General features: G+C 39.9%; 1 protein-coding gene across 1 annotated transcript in view; it reads right to left on the bottom strand.

Annotated features, from left to right (window-relative positions):
- LOC113812693 (neurogenic locus notch homolog protein 2) overlaps window positions 1-23,929 on the bottom strand; it is a 36,081-nt gene that overhangs the window by 7,368 nt on the left and 4,784 nt on the right. The window contains exons 5-19 of the mRNA XM_070134989.1: window positions 23,335-23,634; window positions 22,661-22,825; window positions 18,123-18,248; window positions 17,467-17,778; window positions 16,785-17,096; window positions 15,195-15,494; window positions 10,948-11,220; window positions 9,830-9,990; window positions 8,830-8,947; window positions 7,435-7,716; window positions 6,360-6,638; window positions 5,806-5,875; window positions 4,881-5,095; window positions 3,358-3,636; window positions 1,040-1,333 (exon numbers count right to left, since the gene is read on the bottom strand). Coding sequence (XP_069991090.1) covers window positions 1,040-1,333; window positions 3,358-3,636; window positions 4,881-5,095; window positions 5,806-5,875; window positions 6,360-6,638; window positions 7,435-7,716; window positions 8,830-8,947; window positions 9,830-9,990; window positions 10,948-11,220; window positions 15,195-15,494; window positions 16,785-17,096; window positions 17,467-17,778; window positions 18,123-18,248; window positions 22,661-22,825; window positions 23,335-23,634 — 3,486 coding nt within the window. The remainder of the gene's footprint in view (window positions 1-1,039; window positions 1,334-3,357; window positions 3,637-4,880; window positions 5,096-5,805; window positions 5,876-6,359; window positions 6,639-7,434; window positions 7,717-8,829; window positions 8,948-9,829; window positions 9,991-10,947; window positions 11,221-15,194; window positions 15,495-16,784; window positions 17,097-17,466; window positions 17,779-18,122; window positions 18,249-22,660; window positions 22,826-23,334; window positions 23,635-23,929) is intronic.

Here is a 23,929-nt window from a genome sequence, read left to right as displayed (position 1 = left end):
TGAATCGTCAAAGGTTTTATTTCTGTGACAGAGTCCTTATGAAGAGTTTTTTATTCTTCTTGTTTGTCCCAAGAACGATGCAGTAAAAAAAAGTTTGAAAACACAACACATAACGCATGATATGTGCCGTACGTGGCATAATAAAGGCTAAACAACGCATAACGTGACCAAGTGGATCTTTATTCATGCCACAATGAAAAATGACACGTAGCACATACTACACGCCACACTGCGCATAACATGGCACGCAGTAGACTGCACATCGCTCACACAAACATAAAGCATATCACAAACCACAATACTCCTAACGCTTTAACACGACACAGTACACGACACATGGTACATGATGTACATGACACATAACACAGTACACGATACACAAATAACACACGGAACATATGTGGCACACGGCACACAACACATGACACATTAAACACAATATATGACATGAGACACACAACAAACGACACACAACAAATGACACACGGCACACAACATATGACACACGATACGCAACATATTACACAACAAAAGACACACGACACACAACAAATGACACACGACACAACAAATGACACGACACACAACAAATGACACACGGCACACAACATATGACGCACGTTACGCAACATATTACACAACAAAAGACACACGACACACAGCAAATGACACACGACACAACAAATGACACGACACACAACAAATGACACACGGCACACAACATATGACGCACGATACGCAACATATTACACAACAAAAGACACACGACACACAACATATGACACACAACACACAAGATATGACACATGACACGCAACAAATGACACACGACACACAACAAATGACACACGACAGACGACACACAACATATGACACACGACACACAACAAATTACATAATAAAACACAAGACACACAAATGACTCATGACACAGACAAAATGACAAACAACACACAACAAACAACAAACAACAAACAACACACAACAAACAACACAACACACAACAAACAACAAACAACACACAACACACAACACCTACGCCTCCGGTTCCGCCGTCGCATTCACCACCTTGGGCATGCGGTGACACCCCTGCCCGCCCATACACTGCGAAGAGGAAACCCCACTCGGACACAAACAGTGGTCCGGCTCGATGCACCTCCCTCCCCCTAGGCACTCCGGCTGGCACTCGGGAACGCATGGATCCAGTGCCCAGGACCATCCCACGGGGGTGAACCAGCTGCCGTTGCCATGGAAACAGGAGAGCATGACCATGGGCGCCGCCGTCCAGGAGAATCTGTGCTTCTCTTCGCACTGCAGCCACAGGCCTTCGGGGCTGGGGGCGGGGGAGGGGGGGTGGGATGGGAGAGGGGGTGGGGTGGAGGGGAGAGGGGATGGGAGGTGGAGGGGGTGGGATGGGAGGTGGGGGGAGAGGGATGGGAGGTGGACGGGGAGAGGGGATAGGAGGTGGACGGGAGAGGGGAAGGGAAAAGTGGGGGAGAGGGGATGGGAGTGTGGAGGGGGGTGGGATGGGAGGTGGGGGGAGAGGGGATAGGAGGTAGACGGGAGAGGGGATAGGAGGTGGACGGGAGAGGGGAAGGAAAAGTGGGGGAGAGGGGAGGGGAGGGGGAGGGGGGGTGGGATGGGAGGTGGGGGGGGGAGGGGAGGGGAGGTGGAGGGGAGAGGGGATGGGAGGGGGAGGGGAGAGGGGATGGGAGGGTTGAGGGGAGAGGGGATGGGAGGTGGAGGAGAGAGGGGATAGGAGGTGGACGGGAGAGGGGAAGGGAAGGTTGGGGGGAGAGGGGAAGGGAGGTGGAGGGGAGAGGGATGGGAGGTGTGGGGGGAGAGGGGATAGGAGGTGGGGGGAGAGGGGAGGGGAGGTGGAGGGGAGAGGGGAGGGGAGGTGGAGGTGAGAGGGGATAGGAGGTGGACGGGAGAGGGGAAGGGAAGGTTGGGGGGAGAGGGGAGGGGAGGTGGACGGGAAGAGGGGATGGGAGGTGGGGGAGAGGGGATGGGAGGTGGGGGGAGAGCGGATAGGAGGTGGACGGGAGAGGGGATAGGAGGTGGACGGGAGAGGGGAAGGGAGGTAGAGGGGAGGGAGGAAGGGAGGTGGAGGGGAGAGGGGAAGGGAGGTAGAGGGGAGAGGGGAAGGGAGGTGGAGGGGAGAGGGGAAGAGAGGTGGAGGGGAGAGGGATGGGAGGTGGAGGGGAGAGGGGATGGGAGGTGGAGGGGAGAGGGGATAGGAGGTGGACGGGAGAGGGGAAGGGAAGGTTGGGGGGAGAGGGGAAGGGAGGTGGAGGGGAGAGGGATGGGAGGTGGAGGGGAGAGGGGAAGGGAGGTGGAGGGGAGAGGGGAAGGGAGGTGGAGGGGAGAGGGAAGGGAGGGGGAGGGAGAGGGATGGGAGGTGGAGGGGAGAGGGGATAGGAGGTGGAGGGGAGAGGGGATAGGAGGTGGACGGGAGAGGGGAAAAGGGAAGGGTGGGGGGAGAGGGGAGGGGAGGTGGAGGGGAGAGGGATGGGAGGGAGAGGGGATGGGAGGAGGATGGGAGAGGGGAAGGGAGGTGGAGGGGAGGGAGGTGAGGGAGAGGGGAAGGGAGGTGGAGGGGAGAGGGGAAGGGAGGTGGAGGGGAGAGGGGAAGGGAGGAGGGGGGAGGGGAGAGGGATGGGAGGTGGAGGGGAGAGGGGGAAGGGAGGTGGAGGGAGAGGGGAGGAGAGGGAAGGAGGGAGGTGGAGGAGAGGGAAGGGAGGTAGAGGGGAGAGGGGGAGGGGTAGAGGGAGAGGAGGTGGAAAAAAGGTGGAAGGGGAGGATGTGGAAGGGAAGGAAAGGGGAAGGCGGTGGAGGAAATGGGGTGGAATGGCGGAGAAAGGGGATGGAGGAAAAGAGGGGAAAGAGAATTAATCAAAATCTATCTCTTCATGGTTTCTGTAGCTTTGGGGAAAGATCGATCCGACGCAGAGAGTGAATAGGAGAGAGGGAGAAAGAGTCTGAGGGATAGATAGATAAATAGAAAAGATAGATAGATAGATAGATAGAGAGAGAGAGAGAAGGAGAGCAAGAGAGAAAGAGAGAGAGGAGAGGGAGAGAGAGAGAGAGAGAGAGAGAGAGAGAGAGAGAGAGAGAGAGAGAGAGAGAGAGAGAGAGAGAGAGAGAGAGAGAGAGAGAGTTAGAGAGAGAGAGAAAGTGAAAAAATAGATAAAATAGATAAAAAGAGGAAAAACAATATGAAAGAGAAATTGAAAAATGAAAGAAAAAGAAGCAAAGAAACAAAGTACAAACTACAATATCCCACGGGGTAATCTACATTCCAAACAAATAAACAAACCCAACAAAAAAAATACAAAATAGAGAATAAACCTTTACCTTCCAAAAACCAACATATTCTCCCACGCAACAGTCGTCGAACACGTGCCAAAGGTCAACTCCTGGCACTTTTTTCCCTCAAAGAATTTCTGGCACTGGCACTGATTTGGGGCGACGCAAGTGCCACCATTTAGGCACCCGTCTGGGCAATAGGGAAGGCAAGAGTGTCGGTGAGACTTGACCCAGACGCCATTCTCGCAGGTGATGAGGAGGTCAGGTACTCGGAGGGCACTCCAGGTGAATCCAGGTGAGCACTTGGCTGTGTATGACGTGGCGTTTCTGTGAGGTCAGGTGAGGTTATTGTTGTTAATTTTGTTGTTGGTTGGTTTTTGTTGTTAATTTTGTTGTTAGGTTGGTCATTGTTATTTTTGTTGTTAGGTTGGTTATTGTTGTTAATTTTGTTGTTGGTTGGTTTTTGTTGTTAATTTTGTTGTTGGTTGTTTTTTGTTGTTGGTTCGTTTTTGTTGTTAATTTTGTTGTTAGGTTGGTTATTGTTGTTAATCTTGCTGTTGGGTTGGTTATTGTTGTTAACTGTGTTGTTGCTTTGGTTATTGTTGTTAATTTTGTTGTTATGATTGCTATTGTTATCATGACTGTTATTAGTATCATTTTCTCACGGTTATCATTCTTAAAATCGCCTTCTTGATGTTATGTTTGTTTACCATTATCTTTACAGTCACATTTGAAACATATATCTTTTTACTTTGCTATAATCATCATTCTCGTTTACATCATCGTCATTATCATCACTATTATCTCTATCCTCTTAATCATCACCACCTCTGCTATCATATATTCACTTCCATATTATCATTATCAGAGAAGAATAAAATAAACATGAAAAAAATAAAGAAATCGTATGTAAGCCTTTAGAATCTCCTCAAGTTTGGTTCTAACTACATACCTGTGTTGTAAGAAATTGAAAGATAGATAGATAGATAGATAGATAAATGAATAAAAATTATAATCCATGAATTCTTTTCGAAACATCCAGGGCGTGGTCGTTGTCATTAATATTAAATTTAATCATTCACGCAATTGCCATCATTTGCACTCAGGACGTAATTTAGAATAAAAATTAAACAGGCTGCCTGTAACACCAAGAATAATTATTGCAACAAATAGGGTAAAGCTGGATTGTTATTACTATTCTTGTTATTATAATAATTTTTATCATTAATATCATTATCATTATTATTATCATTGTTCTTATTGGCATCATTATTATTACCATTACCATTATCATTATTGTTATCATTATAATTTTCATTATTTTATCATTATTATTATCATTATCATTATCCTCACTGTTATCATATTATCATTATTATTACTATTGTTATTACAATTATCATCATTATTATCATCATTATTTTTCCTATCATTAATATCGTCGTTATCATCATTATCATTATTATCATTATCATTACTAATATCATCATTATCATTACTAATATTATCATCATCATTAATATCAAATTTATAATTTCCTTCCATAAACAACCTTTCAGAAAGTGACTCACCTTGACCTGACAACCATATTAGGCGGCGGGAGAGGAGGGTCATCACAAAGACTATAATTCTGGCACGTGGCACCTGAGAATCCCTTTGGGCACCTGCAAGTCCGGAATGCCACGCAGATGCCCCCGTTCAAGCACTCTTCTGGGCACAGCCGTTGGCACTTTACTTCCGTTTCATTGGGGATGTCGGAGTAGAGCCACTGGTCGTTCTGGCACACCTGGGATGGCACCGGGAAAATGGGTTGCCAGGTACTTATTTGTTTGATTATTTTTTTTCAAATATTTCATTTGATTTTGATTTCTTCGTACTCTCTCTCTCTCTCTCTCTCTCTCTCTTTCTCACTATGTCTCTATGTCTCTCTGTCTCTGTCTCTGTCTCTCTCTCTCTCTCTCTCTCTCTCTCTCTCTCTCTCTCTCTCTCTCTCTCTCTCTCTCTCTCTCTCTCTCTCTCTCTCTCTCTCTCTATCTATCTATCTATCTATCTATCCATCAACCTATCTATCTATTTATCTACCTATCTATCACTGTGAGTATGTCAGCTGAGATGCTATCCCTAAAGATATCATGAAAGCTCATTTTAAAATCTCACACTGTCTCCTCTCTCTCTCTCTCTCTCTCTCTCTCTCTCTCTCTCTCTCTCTCTCTCTCCTCTCTCTCTCTCTCTCTCTCTCTCTCTCTCTCTCTCTCTCTCTCTCTCTCTCTCTCTCTCTCTCTCTCTCTCTCTCTCTCTCTCTCTCTCTCTCTCTCTCTCTCTCTCTCTCTCTCTCTCTCTCTCTCTCTCTCTCTCTCTCCTGTCTTCCTTGCCCCTGTCCCTCTTCATCTTTCTCGCCTCTTCTTCCGTCTTCGAAATCGGTTTCTCAATTCCCTCCTTTATATCATTCCCTTTCTTCTAACTTTTATTCCCTTTTCTCCCACGCTCTCTCCTTACCAGCCGTGTCGAAGATTTACTATTGCTGAGTGTGTAATTCTCGTGGCATTTGAGCATTCCTTCTTCGTCTCTGTGAGGAGAAAGAGGAATAGAGGAAGTGAGAAAGAATAATAGATAGGTAAATAAAAAAGAGAAAGACAAATAGATTGATTAAAAAGGAATTCATTTTTTTCCTGTTTTCCTGTTTTAATGTGGAATTTAATCTCCAGGTAAATTAAATGAAGAGAAAAGGGAAAGGAATTATGATATGAATTTTTTTAACTTACATATTTTTCTTCATTTTATTCTCTTTCGAAATCATCTCGGAACTTTTAGATTAACATTTTACGATCATATTTCAACATTTTTTTTTTTTGAAATCTTAGCTATTTATTCATTCATTCGTGTATTTACGTATTTATTGACATATCGGTTAATTTATCGAACTTTCAACGGTCATTAATAATTCTTAATGGAGATTAATTAAATATTAATTAATCATTCTTAATGGAGATTAATTAAATATTAATTAATCATTCTTAATGGAGATTAATTAAATAAATGAAGAAACCTACGTGTGCACGATATCACCGAAGGGATCTGGCTGAGGAGGTTCTTTGCACTTCGAAAATGTCTCCTTCTCCTCACAAGACTTTCCCCCAAACCCTAAGAGACAGAGACACGTTCCACTGGGCGTGCACGTTCCTCCGTTCTCGCAGGGTGAAGGGCAGTTAGGGTGACAGAGGGAGTGTTTCTCAGGGTCGCCAATGACCCAGACACCCTCCTGGCACTCGATCCAGAAGGAGGTGGCGTTGGCTGCACTGGAGGGGCAGGTCACGTGCACTTTCGAGTCGCTGTTGGGAGGGTGGGGGGAGTGAGGGGGAGGGGGGAGGAAGGGAAGATGCACATATATGTAAACACGTATACACACACACACGTATAACCATGCAAACACACACACACATACATACACACACATACACACAGAAAGAGAGAGAGAGAGGGGGGGGGTTAATATATATATATATATATATATATATATATATATATATATATATATATATATATATATGTGTGTGAATATATATATATATATATATATATATATATATATATATATATATATATATATATATATCTATATATATTTATTTATATATATACATATATATGTATATATATATATATATATATATATATATATATATATATATATATATATATATATATATATATATATATATATATATATATATGAATAATGAGAAATGTTTTATACCTCAACCTTCTGAATAAATTGCGAATTCATTAAAGAAGAGAAGAACAAGAAAATACACACTAAACATATCCTAAAAAAGCAATATAGCGAAATAGCCTTCGGTATGCTCATGGGGTTTCTTGTTCTTCCTTTCGTTGTTTTATTCGCCTATACATCACATATATGCCGATCTTTCACACACACAAATCGCCTCAAAAAAACAATAACAAAAAACACACAACCCTTCTCCCGTCCCTAATACCCCCCAGAATCCCCTCCCTCCCCCTTCCCCCTTCCCTAAAACGCACACACACACAAAAAAGAGACGAACCCCCACCCCCCACACCCCCCCAAAAAAAAAAAGAGAAAGAAAGAAAGAAAAGAAATCTTACAAGAACTCGAGGTCCCCCTCAACGTATGGCAATGGCCCGGCACACGTTATCTGCTCACACTGCTGCCCGTAGAAACCTTTAGCACACGAACACACGTTTCTGCCCGTGCAAGTGCCACCGTTTAGGCAAGGAGGGTGGCACATGATCTGGCACTCGATACTGTCCCCCTGGTGGTACGGGTGAGGGTACTGCCAACAGTGGTCGGAGCAGTGGAAGTGGAGTTTCGTCTCACCAAAGGGAAAGTTCATCTCCTCCGGGCATTCTGCTGTAAGGTGTCTCTCGCTGGGGAAATGATGGTAATAAGGGTAATAGTATCAAGAATAAAAATAATGGTGGTGGTACAGTGATAATGAGGGTAATAGTATCAAGAATAAAAATAATGGTGGTGGTACAGTCATAACGAGGGTAGTAGTATCAAGATTAAAAATAATGGTACTGATAGTGGTAATGAGGGGAATAGTATCAAGAATAAAAATAATGGTGGTGGTACAGTCATAACGAGGGTAGTAGTATCAAGAATAAAAATAATGGCGGTGGTACAGTAATAATGTAGGTATTAGTATCAAAAATAAAATTAATGGTAGTGATAGAGTTGTAATGAGGGCAATAGTATCAAAAATAAAAATAATGGTGGCGGTACAGTGATAATGAGGGTAGTAGTATCAAGATTAACAGTAAAGGTGGACGTGCAGTGATAATGATAATAACAAGTATCAATGGTTGTGAAGATAACAATAATAATGATAATATTAATCAAGATAACAATAACAATAACGGTAATACTAGTTGCAGTAGCAGAAGCAATTAATGTAATAGCAATGAAATTAACAAATACAATAATGATAACAACAAAAGCAGCAATATAAATGACACTGACAATAATAATAGTAACCATACTAATGCTATAGATGATTAAGTTAACTGAAAATTAGTTTAGGAAAATGATTATGACTTCCTATCCAGTATTGATAAGATATGAGTATTCCATTGCAGTAATGAGTGGTATAATCATGAACAATCATCATGTACAACACTGCAGTCGAGAGCTCTCCATATTCATAATGCAGAGGCTGAAATATATACTTGAACACACAAGCATTGTTCGTTTTGATTTTGAAAATTTAGAAATGATTAATTTGATTTAATCTAATTATCCATAAACCTTAATCAATATGTTCATAAAAAGAATACAACGGTGATAAAAAACGACAGAAAGGAAAAAATAGTAACTAAAAAGAAAAGAAAAATATAATGAAACGAAAGGAAAAGAACAAATCATTAAAATTGGAAAAAAACAAAACAAAAACAAAAGGGGAAAAAAAGAGAAAGAAAGAAACAAAAACAAAATGATGAAAATAATACACATGAACCACAAAACAAAATAAATAATCCAACCTGATTTTCAGATGAGCTTTCATGATGTCTTGAGGAATGGCATCGCAGCTGATGCCTTCACAGCGAGTGCCACATAAGCCTACTTGGCACTGGCAGACATTAGGGGCCACGCACGTACCTGTAGAAAAGAGAAGGGGGTAGAAGAGGGGGAGGGGGGGGTATTGAAGAGAAAGAAAGGAAAGGAGAAAATGGGAAGGGGAGGGAAGGAGAGAGAGATGGAAAGCTAGATACCAAGATTGATAGGTAGATGGGTATATATATATATAAAAAAAAAAAAAAAACATATACATACATACATACACACACACACACACACACACACACACACACACACACACACACACACACACACACACACACACACACATGTATATATATCATATATATACATATATATGATATATATATATAATATATATATATATATAATATATATATACATACATACATACATACATACATATATATATACATATATATGTATATATATATATATATATATATATATATATATATATATATATATATATATATATATATATATATATATATATATATATATATATATATATATATATATTTATATATATATATATATAAATATATATATATATATATATATATATATATATATATATATATATATATATATATATATGTATATATATATATATATATATATATATATATATATATATATATATATATATATATATATATATATATATATATATATGTGTGTGTGTGTGTGTGTGTGTGTGTGTGTGTGTGTGTGTGTGTGTGTGTGTGTGTGTGTGTGTGTGTGTGTGTGTGTGCGTGTGTGTGTGTGTGTGTGTGTGTGTGTGTGTGTGTGTGTGTGTGTGTGTGTGTGTGTGTGTGTGTGTGTGTGTGTGTGTGTTCTATATTTCCCTCTTTTCACTTCCCTCTCAGCTCTCTCCCACCATCCCGACCAACCCGCCCCGACTCCTCCCCCCCCCCGCCCCCTCGCAGCCCCACTCACCCCCGTTCGCGCACGGCGGGAGGCACACGGGGGAGCAAGCGGCCACCTCACGGAGCTCCTCGGGAAGAGACCACCTCCTCTCGACGCAGACGAGGGCCACCTTCTCTTGGCCTCCTTCGAGGGCGTAGCCGGAGGCGCATTTCAGTGTTTTGCCTTCCTCTCTGTTTGGGGAGAAATTTGGATATATATATATATATATATATATATATATATATATATATATATATATATATATATATATATATATGTATATATATGTATATATATATATATATATATATATATATATATATATATATATATATATATATATATATATATATATATATATATATATATATATATATATATATATATATATATATATATATATATATATATATATATATATATATATTTATATGTATATATATATATATATATATATATATATATATATATATATATATATATATACTTTTTTTTTTTGGTTATGTTAGGATTCGTTATGTGTCATCATGATATGATATTATTTTTCAAACATTATCGTCTATTAATTATCTTTATACATTATATACCCGTATTGCTATTTACTTCATAATATTATTTCTATTTCTACAACATTTGACGCTATCATCAATTACTTGATGGATATTAACATTCTCTTATTTCCTGTTTTCCATCATCCTCTACCTACTTCATATCTTTTATTAATATTACTCTTTTATCATACATCGGTTTTCATGTTAATAATCTGTCGTGTACCATAACTATTATCATTTATTCCATTTCACCAATCTAATATAGTAGCCTTTGTTGTCATTAACTTTCTTTATCCAAATAAACTGTATCACCATAGACTGTATTATTGTCATTATTTAATAAAACCGCAATTCGGTAATCTGCCTTTATCATTATATGGTGAATCTACGTTTATCAATTCTCAACTCGATTTTTATTTATACTTTTTTTTTCATTTAATCAAAATATACCCTTATACTTTCAGTCTTTATACAATTTGATTTTTGTAATGTGTTAACCCATCGCTACTTTTACACGGAATTTTTATCCAACTTTTACTCCACTTCTACTGTATCCCCCTACGCCTATCCTGCCCCCCCCCTCCCCTTCCAACTTACTCGTGGCACACATCGGAGTTCTGCAGGGCGGGTGGCACTCCCTTGCAGTTCACCAACTGGCACTCTGATCCATAGAACCCATCCTGGCACTCGCAGAACTCCGGGGCCTTGCAGACGCCCCCATTCTGGCACTGGGCGGAGCAATGAGGCACACAGCCCTCCCCCAAGGCAGCGTGGCTCCATTTCCCTCGGTGGCACTCGAGTTTTGCGCGAGTGCCTTTGCCGGATGCCATCTTGTAACCCTTGAGGCAATGGACGGTGGCGTCGTAGCACCTGGTGGCAGGGATTAATGGGGATTAATGGGTCTGTGGGATTAATGGGTTTGTGGAATTAATGGGTTTGTGGGATTAATGGGTTTGTGGGATTAATGGGTTTGTGGGATTAATGGGTCTGTGGGATTAATGAGTTTGTGGGATTAATGGGTTTGTGGGATTAATGGGTCTGTGGGAATAATGGGTTTGTGGGATTAATGGGTTTGTGGGATTAATGGGTTTGTGGGATTAATGGGTCTGTGGGATTAATGGGTCTGCGGGATTAATGGGTTTGTGGGATTAATGGGTTTGTGGGATTAATGGGTTTGTGGGATTAATGGGTCTGTGGGATTAATGAGTTTGTGGCATTAATGGGTTTGTGTGATTAATGGGTTTGTGGGATTAATGGGTTTGTGGGATTAATGGGTTTGTGGGATTAATGGGTTTGTGGGATTAATGGGTTTGTGGGATTAATGGGTCTGTGGGATTAATGAGTTTGTGGGATTAATGGGTTTGTGGAATTAATGGGTTTGTGGGATTAATGGGTTTGTGGGATTAATGGGTTTGTGGGATTAATGGGTCTGTGGGATTAATGGGTTTGTGGGATTAATGGGTTTGTGGGATTAATGGGTCTGTGGGATTAATGGGTTTGTGGGATTAATGGGTCTGTGGGATTAATGGGTCTGTGGGATTAATGGGTTTGTGGGATTAATGGGTCTGTGGGATTAATGGGTTTGTGGGATTAATGGGTTTGTGGGATTAATGGGTCTGTGGGATTAATGGGTCTGTGGGATTAATGGGTTTGTGGGATTAATGGGTCTGTGGGAATAATGGGTTTGTGGGATTAATGGGTTTGTGGGATTAATGGGTCTGTGGGAATAATGGGTTTGTGGGATTAATGGGTTTGTGGGATTAATGGGTCTGTGGGATTAATGGGTCTGTGGGATTAATGGGTTTGTGGGATTAATGGGTTTGTGGGATTAATGGGTCTGTGGGAATAATGGGTTTGTGGAATTAATGGGTTTGTGGGATTAATGGGTTTGTGGGATTAATGGGTCTGTGGGAATAATGGGTTTGTGGGATTAATGGGTTTGTGGGATTAATGGGTCTGTGGGAATAATGGGTTTGTGGAATTAATGGGTTTGTGGGATTAATGGGTTTGTGGGATTAATGGGTCTGTGGGATTAATGGGTTTGTGGGATTAATGGGTTTGTGGGATTAATGGGTCTGTGGGAATAATGGGTTTGTGGGATTAATGGGTTTGTGGGATTAATGGGTTTGTGGGATTAATGGGTCTGTGGGATTAATGGGTTTGTGGGATTAATGGGTTTGTGGGATTAATGGGTCTGTGGGAATAATGGGTTTGTGGAATTAATGGGTTTGTGGGATTAATGGGTTTGTGGGATTAATGGGTTTGTGGGATTAATGGGTCTGTGGGAATAATGGGTTTGTGGGATTAATGGGTTTGTGGGATTAATGGGTCTGTGGGAATAATGGGTTTGTGGGATTAATGGGTTTGTGGGATTAATGGGTTTGTGGGATTAATGGGTCTGTGGGATTAATGGGTTTGTGGGATTAATGGGTTTGTGGGATTAATGGGTCTGTGGGAATAATGGGTTTGTGGAATTAATGGGTTTGTGGGATTAATGGGTTTGTGGGATTAATGGGTCTGTGGGATTAATGAGTTTGTGGGATTAATGGATTTGTGGGATAAATGGGTCTGTGGGAATAATGGGTTTGTGGGATTAATGGGTTTGTGGGATTAATGGGTCTGTGGGAATAATGGGTTTGTGGGATTAATGGGTTTGTGGGATTAATGGGTTTGTGGGATTAATGGGTCTGTGGGATTAATGAGTTTGTGGGATTAATGGGTTTGTGGGATTAATGGGTCTGTGGGAATAATGGGTTTGTGGGATTAATGGGTTTGTGGGATTAATGGGTTTGTGGGATTAATGGGTCTGTGGGAATAATGGGTTTGTGGGATTAATGGGTTTGTGGGATTAATGGGTTTGTGGGATTAATGGGTTTGTGGGATTAATGGGTCTGTGGGATTAATGGGTTTGTGGGATTAATGGGTCTGTGGGAATAATGGGTTTGTGGGATTAATGGGTTTGTTTGATTAATGAATCTGTGGGATTAATGGGTCAGTGGGATTAATGGGTTTGTGGGATTAATGGGTTTGTGGGATTAATGGGTCTGTGGGATTAATGGGTTTGTGGGATTAATGGGTTTGTGGGATTAATGGGTCTGTGGGAATAATGGGTTTGTGGGATTAATGGGTTTGTGGGATTCATGGGTTTGTTTGATTAATGAATCTGTGGGATTAATGGGTCTGTGGGATTAATGGGTTTGTGGGATTAATGAGTCTGTGGGATTAATGGGTCTGTGGATTAATGGGTTTGTGGGATTAATGGGTCTGTGGGATTAATGGGTTTGTGGGATTAATGGGTCTGTGGGGTTAATGGGTTTGTGGGATTAATGTGTTTGTTTGATTAATGAGTCTGTGGGATTAATGGGTCTGTAGGATTAATGGGTTTGTGGGATTAATGAGTCTGTGGGATTAATGGGTCTGTGGATTAATGAGTTTGTGGGATTAATGGGTCTGTGGGATTAATGGGTCTGTGGATTAATGAGTTTGTGGGATTAATGGGTCTGTGGGATTAATGGGTCTGTGGATTAATGGGTCTGTGGGATTAATGAGTCTGTGGGATTAATGGGTTTGTGGGATTAATGGGTCTGTGGATTAATGGGTTTGTGGATTAATGGGTCTGTGGGATTAATGGACGGTTAATGTGGTTTTCTTTGTTGGTGATGCTTGTGATTTGCTCTCGAGATGACATTATCATATTGTCCATTGTTCTAATTTTAATTATCGGAATATTTAATCATATTCCTACATTTTTAGAACGCTTTTTTTTTTCTTTATGAAATAAGACTTATTTTGTTGAAGCATATATTTGATTGGAATTTGCAATATATTTTTCCATTGATCAGTTAACCTGCTCACTTATTCATTAACATTTCAACCTGAATTCCCTCACAAAGAAGACTAATCAAAGTCACGATCTCTACACCCATTCATTACCCTAATCTAATTACAAAGTACAGCGCGTCGTAACGTTGCGCCTCTATTTTTAAAACGTTTCTCTCTCCCCTCTCAAGGTATTAAAGCATGGGAAGAGAGTTAATTAGACATGCAGAAAACGTTTTCCAGGGTGAACTATTTTAATTGCTGGAAAGACCCTCGAGCCACAAACGTTTTCTAGTCTTTGTGGCGATGCGGAGAGAACGCCCACGTTTAATTATCTTAGTATTCTATTTAAAAAAAAGTACTAGGGTTTAGGGTGAAAGGAATTATATATTTTGTACTGTTCTTCTCCTTCTCTATCTTTATTGTCCATTTATCTTTCTTACTCTACTTCTCTTTCGGATTTGAAGAGATATTATGATTATTTTGTGTTAGAAAAAACTACAGCGTTAATAATAATCCAAAACAGATATAAAGCAAAACCAAAGACAAAATGAATAAAAATAACAACAAAACTCTAGCTAATAAGTAGACAAAATAAACAAATAAATGAAATCTGTAGACGAAGACATTAACAGCAGTACATTGAATAAACAGATAAATAAATGAATGAGAGAAACAATCAAAATGATATAATCCTAATAAAATAATACTGGAAACAAATCTAGAAACATAAAACAACACATTATAGACAAAGACAATATCAACAGTAAATAAGAGAACGTAAGAAAATAAAAATAAAACGAAAATAAATGATAAAAAACAAGAATAAAACTTCCGCAAGAGAATCAAACAAACAAAATACTCAACAACTGCAAATAGAATAATATTAATAAAAAAATAACAATAATAAGAATGGTAATAATAACAAGTAATTCTATTAGAACTACTACTAATAATAACAACAACACTAACAATAATATCAACAACAAACAACAACAAAAATAATAACAAGAATAACAACCTACCACACAATCGCATTTGCAATAACAGGCAGCGTCTCCTCCTGACACTGGAACCCCTCAATCTGCTTGCAACCAACCCCCTCTTCATCGAATCGACATCCACATGTCATCGGGGCAACACAACGCTCCTTGCCCTTGCACGTGCCTTTGCAATCCGGAAAGCATGACTGAGAAGTCAGAGTGTCCTTGGGTTCTGTCTCTCCCTCAAGAATCCATTGGTGGATGTTGCAACTGAAATTTGCTTGAGTTCTCCCAGAAGGTAGTTTGTACCCTTCGTAGCACTGTATCCTGGGCTGGGTGTCGCTGTGCAGGTGAGAAGGGCTTCGTTAATGGGAGTTTCGCTGAAGTGTGGTTTATATACCTAGCTAGTGTTGCCGTTTTAACGGTTTTCCTCCCCACTAGATTTTGTTTTGATCTAGCAGGATTTCTTTTTTTTTTTTTTAGATTTTTAAGTCCAGTTTAGCGATTTTCTCCCGCTAGATTTAAAGGTTTTGAGTTTTGATCTATCGGGGAAAGTTTTAGATTTTAAAGTCCACTTTAGCGATTTTTCCCGCTATATATAGAGGTTTTGAGTTTTGATCTTGCAGAATTCTGTATGTTTACCCTATATTTATTTATTTTGAAGTCCACCTAGCGGGAGAATTTGGAATACATATTCCATATCTAGCGATTTTTAAGTCCTTTTTTTGTCGAGGGAAATGAGTTTTTACTCTTACGTCTAGCTGTATTGTGGAAATGTCAGCGGCAGCACTGTAGTTAGCTGTGCATCTGTCTGTCTGCCTACCTGACTTGTCTACACTGTATGTCTTTCTGTGTATCTTTTTGATAAAAATCTGCTTTATACATCGATATATATATATATATATATATATATATATATATATATATATATATATACTGTATATATATATATATATATATATATATATATATATATATATATATATATACATACTGTATATAAATATAATGTATATATACATACGTATATATATATGTATATATATATATATATATATATATATATATAGACACACACACACACACACACACACACACACACACACACACACACACACACACACACACACACACATATATATATATATATATATATATATATATATATATATATATATATATATATATATATATATATCCGTTCATTCATCTAGATTTATCTTTTCATATCGGTTAATTTTTTTTTCAATTTCCTACTGTATATGATAATTCATTTGCGGAGAATGGTTTGCCATATCAGATGTCCAGCTGCTTACTAAAAATATCCATATATATGAATAAATTACGGAACTAGGATGGAACATAAAGAGGCCAAGGAAGAAGACAAAGACAGATAAAGAACATGGATAGATTAAGATAAATTTAGGAAAGGATAAAATAAACTCGACAAAATGAATCGTGACATTTCGAGTCAGCCTGTAACTCTCGCAAGACGATAAAACCAAATCGAATCTCCCATTCCGCCTTTATCGTTTGCATTCTATTTCTTTTAGCTTTGCATTTCTATCCTTATACTCGTTTTATCGTTTGTATGCTTTTCGTCCAATTTTTCGCTTTTATTCGTCCACTCACCTCGAAACCACCTCAGCAAAGAGCACTCGAGGCAGCGGATAATAGCAGTTGTGCTCAGCATCGACCACGATCTCGCACTGCTGCCCCGTGAAGCCTCTGAGACACTTGCACCTATCCGGAGCCCAGCACGTGCCGCCATTGAGGCAGCCCTTCGAACACGCGGGGACGCAGCTCTCGATTTCCTTCTCTGCGACTTCGGTCCCGTGATCGTCGAAGGTCCAGGAGCCGAGGACACACCGAACCTGAACCTCCGTCAGCCCCGAGGGGAAGGCGTGGCTCTGCAGGCACTTGTAGAAGAGCTGGGGGAAGCGGCTGGCAGGGGGGCGAGGGAGGACATGGGCAGGACGGCGGGGAGGAAGATGGCGAGGAAGAGACAGAGGAGGGAAAAAGTTAGGTATGGTTATGATATGATTCACAGATGTATATATATATATGAATATATATGATATACATATACAGTACACACACACACACACACACACATATATATATATATATATATATATATATATATATATATATATATATATATATATATATATATATATATATATATATATATATATGTATGTGTGTGTGTGTGTGTGTGTGTGTGTGTGTGTGTGTATATAATCAGATTTTTTTTTTTTTTTGCATTTACGCTCCTCTCCTACCCCCTAACACACCACACGAAGACCCTCACCTCTGATCCAGCCAAGCACTCTCAAGATTCGGAAGAGGTTGAGAGCACAGGCGGATTTGGCAGCTCTCTCCCTCGACCCCCTCCGGACACTGGCACTTCTCGCCCAGGCAACGGCCCCCGTTCTGGCACTCGAGGTCACACGGCACCTGGATGCAGCGGAGGTTCTCGTTGTCCTCCTGGGTCTCCGTCAGAACCACCCACTGGCCGTTGGAGCAGTGCAGGGTCGCTTTGCCAAGGTGTCCGCTTGGCAAGGACCAGTTCTCTTCGCATTCGATATAAATCATGAATTCTTCGGAATCGGGGTCTTTCCCGCTGGAAAAAAAATCAGTATATTTGTATATCCATTTGTGTATACGAGTGGTTATACATCTGTTTATTATCATTGTCATTAGTACTATTAAATTTCGTAATAGAAACATTATCTCAGGATTGTTCACACTATTATTTTTTGTTAGGATATCTATCCAAAAAGACCAGAGCTGAAAATAAAATGCACAATAAATCATAAAAAAATAATATCCAATTACCATCACAGAAACGAAACCAATTACAATCAAAGAACAGAAAAGAAAGAAAAAAACGTGAGGAAAAAAAGGAAAACGAAACATAAACGTAAAAAGCTCCCGTTCAACTGGATAGATTTGCGTCTCACTCACACATCCGTATAGATAGCGTGTTCGACCGCAGGATAGGATTTCGGGCACTCCTTGATGTGGCAGAAGCGACCCCCGAACCCCGGCTGGCACTGGCACTCGTCGGTTCCTACGCATGTCCCGCCGTTGCTGAAGAATGGAGAAAAGGGAGATGAGAGGAAGAGAAAGAGAGAGAGGGGTGGATGGGGAGAGGGGCATAGATAAATAGAAAGAGAGAGAGAGTGGGGAGGGGAATAGAGAGAGAGAGAGAGAGAGAGAGAGAGAGAGAGAGAGAGAGAGAGAGAGAGAGAGAGAGAGAGAGAGAGAGAGAGAGAGAGAAAGAAAGAGAATGAGAATGAGAGAGAGAGAAAACAGAGAGAGAGAAGACAGAGACAGAGGTGCCAAGAGGATGAAGGACAAACACAAGGTCAATAAATCATAATAAATAAAGGAGTAAGTTACTGTTCAAGCGAAAAAATGTATCGATTACGTATGAATATGTAGTAGTAAAGAATGCAGTAATAAATAGAAGTAGTAGTAATAGTCGTAGTTGTAGTAGTAGTAATAGTAGTAGTTGTAGTAATAGTAGTTAAATAGGAGTAGTAGCCATAACAGTAATAGTAGTAGTTATAATAGTAGTAGTAATAGTTATAGTAGTAGCAGTAGTTATAATTGTGGTAGTATTAGTTATAATAGTAGTTGTAGTTATAATAATAGTAATAGTTATAACTGTAGTAGTAGTAATTATATTAGCAGTAATAGTAGTTGTAACAGTAGTAGCAGTAGTGGCGGTTATAGGAGCAGTAGTAGTAGTTCTGATAATAGTAGTAGTAGAATGGTAGTACTACTAATAGCGATAATAATAAGAATAACAATACTCAAAAAGACACCGAATTAGGAGGGAAAACCACCGTAATATCAAGGCAGAAATTCCTTTGATTAATAAACCCCTTTGATGCAGAAGACAAAGCTGTGATGTCTTGAAAGAGTTTACGTTTCCTAATTAAGCCTTTATCACACCTCTATTTTTCTTTTCCCACGAGTGAGTTTCTCGTGATTATAGTGAGTTACGATATAATTGGTTATCGTTATATTATCATTATCATTGTTATTACCGTCATTATCATTACCTCCGATATGGAATTTATGTTTGTTAGCAAGATAACTTTTCATGATGATTGTTATTATCATTATTATATTATCCTCCTCCTCCTCATTCTTCTTTTTATTATCATTATTATTATTACTATCATCATTATTGTTATTACTATCATTGTTATCATTATTAATATTACTATTATTACTATAATTCTTCTTATAATTGACATCATCATTATCATTATTACTATAATTATCATTTCTATCAATATCATTACTCTCACTATCGTTATTGTTATTGTTATCATTGATAATTATTAAGACTATTATCATTAACACATTTATTAATATTTTTGTCATTGTCATCATTACTATCAATATAATAATTATGATATTTTATCACTATTATCATCGGATGATAATAATCATAACTATTATTATCATTATTTCTACTATCATAATAATAATCACCATTCTTCTTCTTGATATTAATAGCATTATCATCATTATCAATCTCATTGTCATTATCAACTATAGCATTATAATTGTTATCATTATTACTATCATCACTAATGATGAAATCTTATTGCCGTTGTTATCATTACCAGTAGTAGATACAGTAGTAGTAGTAGTATGATTATCATTATCGTCATCATTGTTATTATTGTTTATACTAGCATTACTACCCTCTTTAGTATTGTTACCATCATCATTATTGTTAATATCATTATTGTTATTATTATCATTATTATCATTGCCATTATCATCATTACTATGATCTTTGTCAATATCATTATCATTATTATTATCATCAACATTACTATTATCTTTGTCAGTATCATTATCATTATTATTATTATCATTGCTGTTTATATTGTTACAATCATTATCATGGGAAGTAATTGATTATGTAAAGAACTGTCAATTTTGCAAAGTAAATTGACAATGAAAGTTTTTTATTTGAAATTATTGCTAATTACAATCATAATACAGGTTAAGCTATAGGAAATAATAAGGAATTTCTTCTAGCTATATATTTATAATTAATGAAAAGAAGAAAAAAATAATAATCTCTTACTTTTGATATGCTGTTAAATTGAAAATCACTGAAATATAAACTGTGATATTGTTCTTAAAATGGCGTGAGTGATGATGATGCTTATCATTTTGATTATCATTATGATTATCCTTCTTACAATGCTATCCCTCTCGTTTAATCCCCTATCTCTGTTTCCTTTTCTTTGACCTCTTTTTTCCCAAATATTCTCCCTTTCCCTCTCTTCTTTTTTCCTTAATCCTCTCTTTCCCTCTCTCTACCACCTTCACCTCCTCCCTTTATATCTCCCTCCCCCTTTCATCTTTCTCAGAACCATTCATCTATGTCTCCTTTTAATTCTCCCTCTTCCCGCCCCTTCCTCCCTCCATACTCATCCTCTCCCTCTCTTCCACTCTTTTCCTCTTCCTCTCTCTCCACCTAATCACTCTCTCATTCCCACTCTTAGTCCCTCCCCTTCTCCTCACGCCCTACCCCCCAACCTCTGCCTCTCGGGCCCTCAAGGGGGTCATGGGATATTTTCGGGGTGTGGGGGGGGGGGGGAGGGGGCAAGGAGCATTATGAAAATTATGACTTGGAATCAAACTGGATTTTGTCTCACCTATAGTTCCTGCAGATAATTTTCACTCACATATCAACAAATTGGAATCTTCATTTAGTGTTCCTGTTTTATAGGTATTGGCAGCATAACACTATCACAAACTAGAAACAACTGAATCTAGAAAGATGACAGATACATAACAGGGTCAAGGAGATCATTATATATTAGTCGGTTAAAACTGGGAATTCTTAAACGGCAAAAATAGCTGACGAGCCATCTAGTTATGGTCCATTTTCCTCTACTCGTGTGCTGTTTCAGACTATAATTCTCGCAAATGTTGCTTTCCAGAATAACCTCTTTTAGCGAAAGCATAACTGCCGAATGAAGACTTGTTTTGACGTCCTACACGAGGATTTTTATTTATCTGCTTATTTATTTATTTTTTTAGTTTTTTATCTATTTATTTACTTTTACCTATCAGTAACACATGGTTCAGTTTAGAAGGTCAGACACATAAATACATAAAAAGGCAAACCCGACTGCAATCTGGATGACTTGCTTTCTTCCGCCCGGGCAAACCGCTTTCCATATGCTTCAGAACCGGACGAGGTGGCATTCAGAGGCTCCGTTGCGGATTCGAACTCGCGATCGCGGATTCTAAGCTGGCGCCCTAACCCACTTGGCCACGGTGATGAGGGGTAACAACATAGGTTTGGGATAGGTCTTTATCTAGTATATTTGTGTGTGGATGCACGTGTATTTGTATGTGCGTAGGACTATTGCCATGTGCTCACCATATTTGTGTGTGTGTGCGTATTTGTGTATGCGTGCGTTTTTAAATGTGTGTGAAAGAGTGCGGGCGCGCATCGATGTGTGTGTGTGTGTGTGTGTGTGTGTGTGTGTGTGTGTGTGTGTGTGTGTGTGTGTGTGTGTGTGTGTGTGTGTGTGTGTGTGTGTGTGTGTGTGTGTGCGTGTATGTGTGAGTGTGTCTATGTGTGTGTGTGTGTGTGTACATGCGTGCGTGCGTGCTGGTGTGTGTGTGTGTAAGCGTGAGTGAATATTTGTAATTACATTTATGGTATACGGGAGATTATTATGTAAACATGCGCGTTCTGTAGGTATACACACGCACATATATTTCGCCTCCCGAATTTCACAACCGAGAGTGTTCATACACAGGCAATCAGACATGAAAAAAGAAAAAAGAAGACTTGTCAACATCTTTTTTTCTTTTTCCTCCTGATTACCATATAATCCTTAATTCCTACCCTGGGGGCTACGGGGTACTTTCTGGGGGGGGGGGGGCATGGAGTAATATGAAAATTATGACGAAGTAAACTTTTATTTCACCTACAGTAAATATATTTAACTATCATTATCACATATTAAATTGGGAGTTTTTCCATAAAGCGTTCTTGTCCTGATGTTACTAACACCATTAAACTATTCATAACTAGAAATGACTGAATCTGAAAATGTGACAGACACTGAACATGGCTTGGAGATTATTACGTATTGGTCGTGGAATGAAAAAGGTCGGGGACCACTGCTCCGTCTACCTTCCTCCCCCTCCCTCCTCTTCATCTCCTTTTACTCTCTTTTCCTCTTCCTTTCTCTCCAGCTAATCCCTCTCTCCTTCCCACTCTTATTCCCTTTCCCACTCTCCTTCTCTTTCTCTTTACACCCAGTCCTTCTCCATTTCTCTCTCTCCTCTTCCCCCCTCACTCCCACCACCCTTTCCCTCTCTCTTTCACCCTCCACCCCCTGCCCCTTCCACCCTCTTCCATCTCCCACCTTCCCTCCCCACGCTTTCCCCCCTCCCTCTCCTGCCCCTTCCTCCCTCTCCTGCCCCTTCCTCCCTCGACCTACCTGCACGGCCTTTCGCAGAAGGGTCCGCAGTCTAAGGTCGAGGAGTCGAGACCTTCTTCAGGAGATACCCAGGCACCGTTTGAACAGACGAGGATGGCTGTGGCTCCTATGGAACGTCCCGGGAACACCTGGTTGCCGATACATCTAAGGCCGTACATATCATTGCTGTGGGAGAGAGTGGGAGGGAGAGGGAAAGAAGGAGGAAGGATGGGGAGAGGAAGAAGAAGGGAGGGAGGGATGGGTGGGAGGGAGAGAGAGGAAAGGAGGGATAAAGGGAGAGGGGGGTAAAAAGGAGGGGAGAGAGAGGGAGGGAGGATAGGGAAGAAAGGAGGGAGAGAGAGGGAGGATAGAGAAGAAGGGGGGGAGAGAGAGGGAGGATAGGGAAGAAGGGAGGGAGAGGGAGGATAGGGAAGAAGGGAGGGGGTAGGAGAAATGAGGGATTGACGGGGAAAGTAAGGAGGGAGGGAGGCAGACAGAGAAATATAATGTGAATTATCGCTAAGTAATGATAATAACAATAATAGTAGCAGTTGCAGTAGTAGTAATAATGATAAGAATAGAGAAAGCGCACTCGGGACTTTGCTTTTGTCATTGTTTCACATACTATCCACTACAAGATAGCAAAAATAATATAAATACATAGATAATCAAGTGAAATACTCCACTTCTCTTACCTCCACTTGATCAGCTCTGCCCCTTCAGACGCCTCGGGCGCTCCACACTCCACATCGCCCACTTGGAAGTGCTGACAGCGGCATCCAATCGTACCTTCTACACACGTACACTTTCCAGGAGCTGTGCACGTACCCCCATTAAGGCACGGCGGGAAGCACGTAGGGCTGCACTTAAGAGGGGACCCATCCTCTCCCTTCGGATGTATCCACTTGCCATCCACACAAGGCACGAGGAATTCGGACAGCCCTGGCTTCGTTTCGTAGCCTGGCTGGCATATGCCCAAAGCGCCACCGACGGATCTGAAGTTTGGATTTCGAAGCTTTTAGGATAATAAAAGCTTGTTATTCTCTTTTGATATATCTAGTTCTGTTGTTTTGTTATCGGTTACGGTTTGCTTGTCGTTTTGGAAGGCTGTGAGGATGGAAAATCCATCACAACTTTCTGATGTCCAGTTTTGGAAGTTTTATTTGAGTCTACCCTTTAAAATTGCCAAATATAACTCGTTTTCTTTGATGTCATAGTTAAGCTATACTCCAACCGTGAATTATTAATAGAATGCCTGAAAAAATCCACCAAAAACTTTTATAGATAACA

Source organism: Penaeus vannamei, chromosome 20 (assembly GCF_042767895.1).
Source record: "Penaeus vannamei isolate JL-2024 chromosome 20, ASM4276789v1, whole genome shotgun sequence".
Taxonomy (NCBI): Eukaryota; Metazoa; Arthropoda; class Malacostraca; order Decapoda; family Penaeidae; genus Penaeus; species Penaeus vannamei.
The sequence above is the reverse complement of the archived record's forward strand: the minus strand, read 5'-3'. Positions and strand labels throughout refer to the sequence as shown.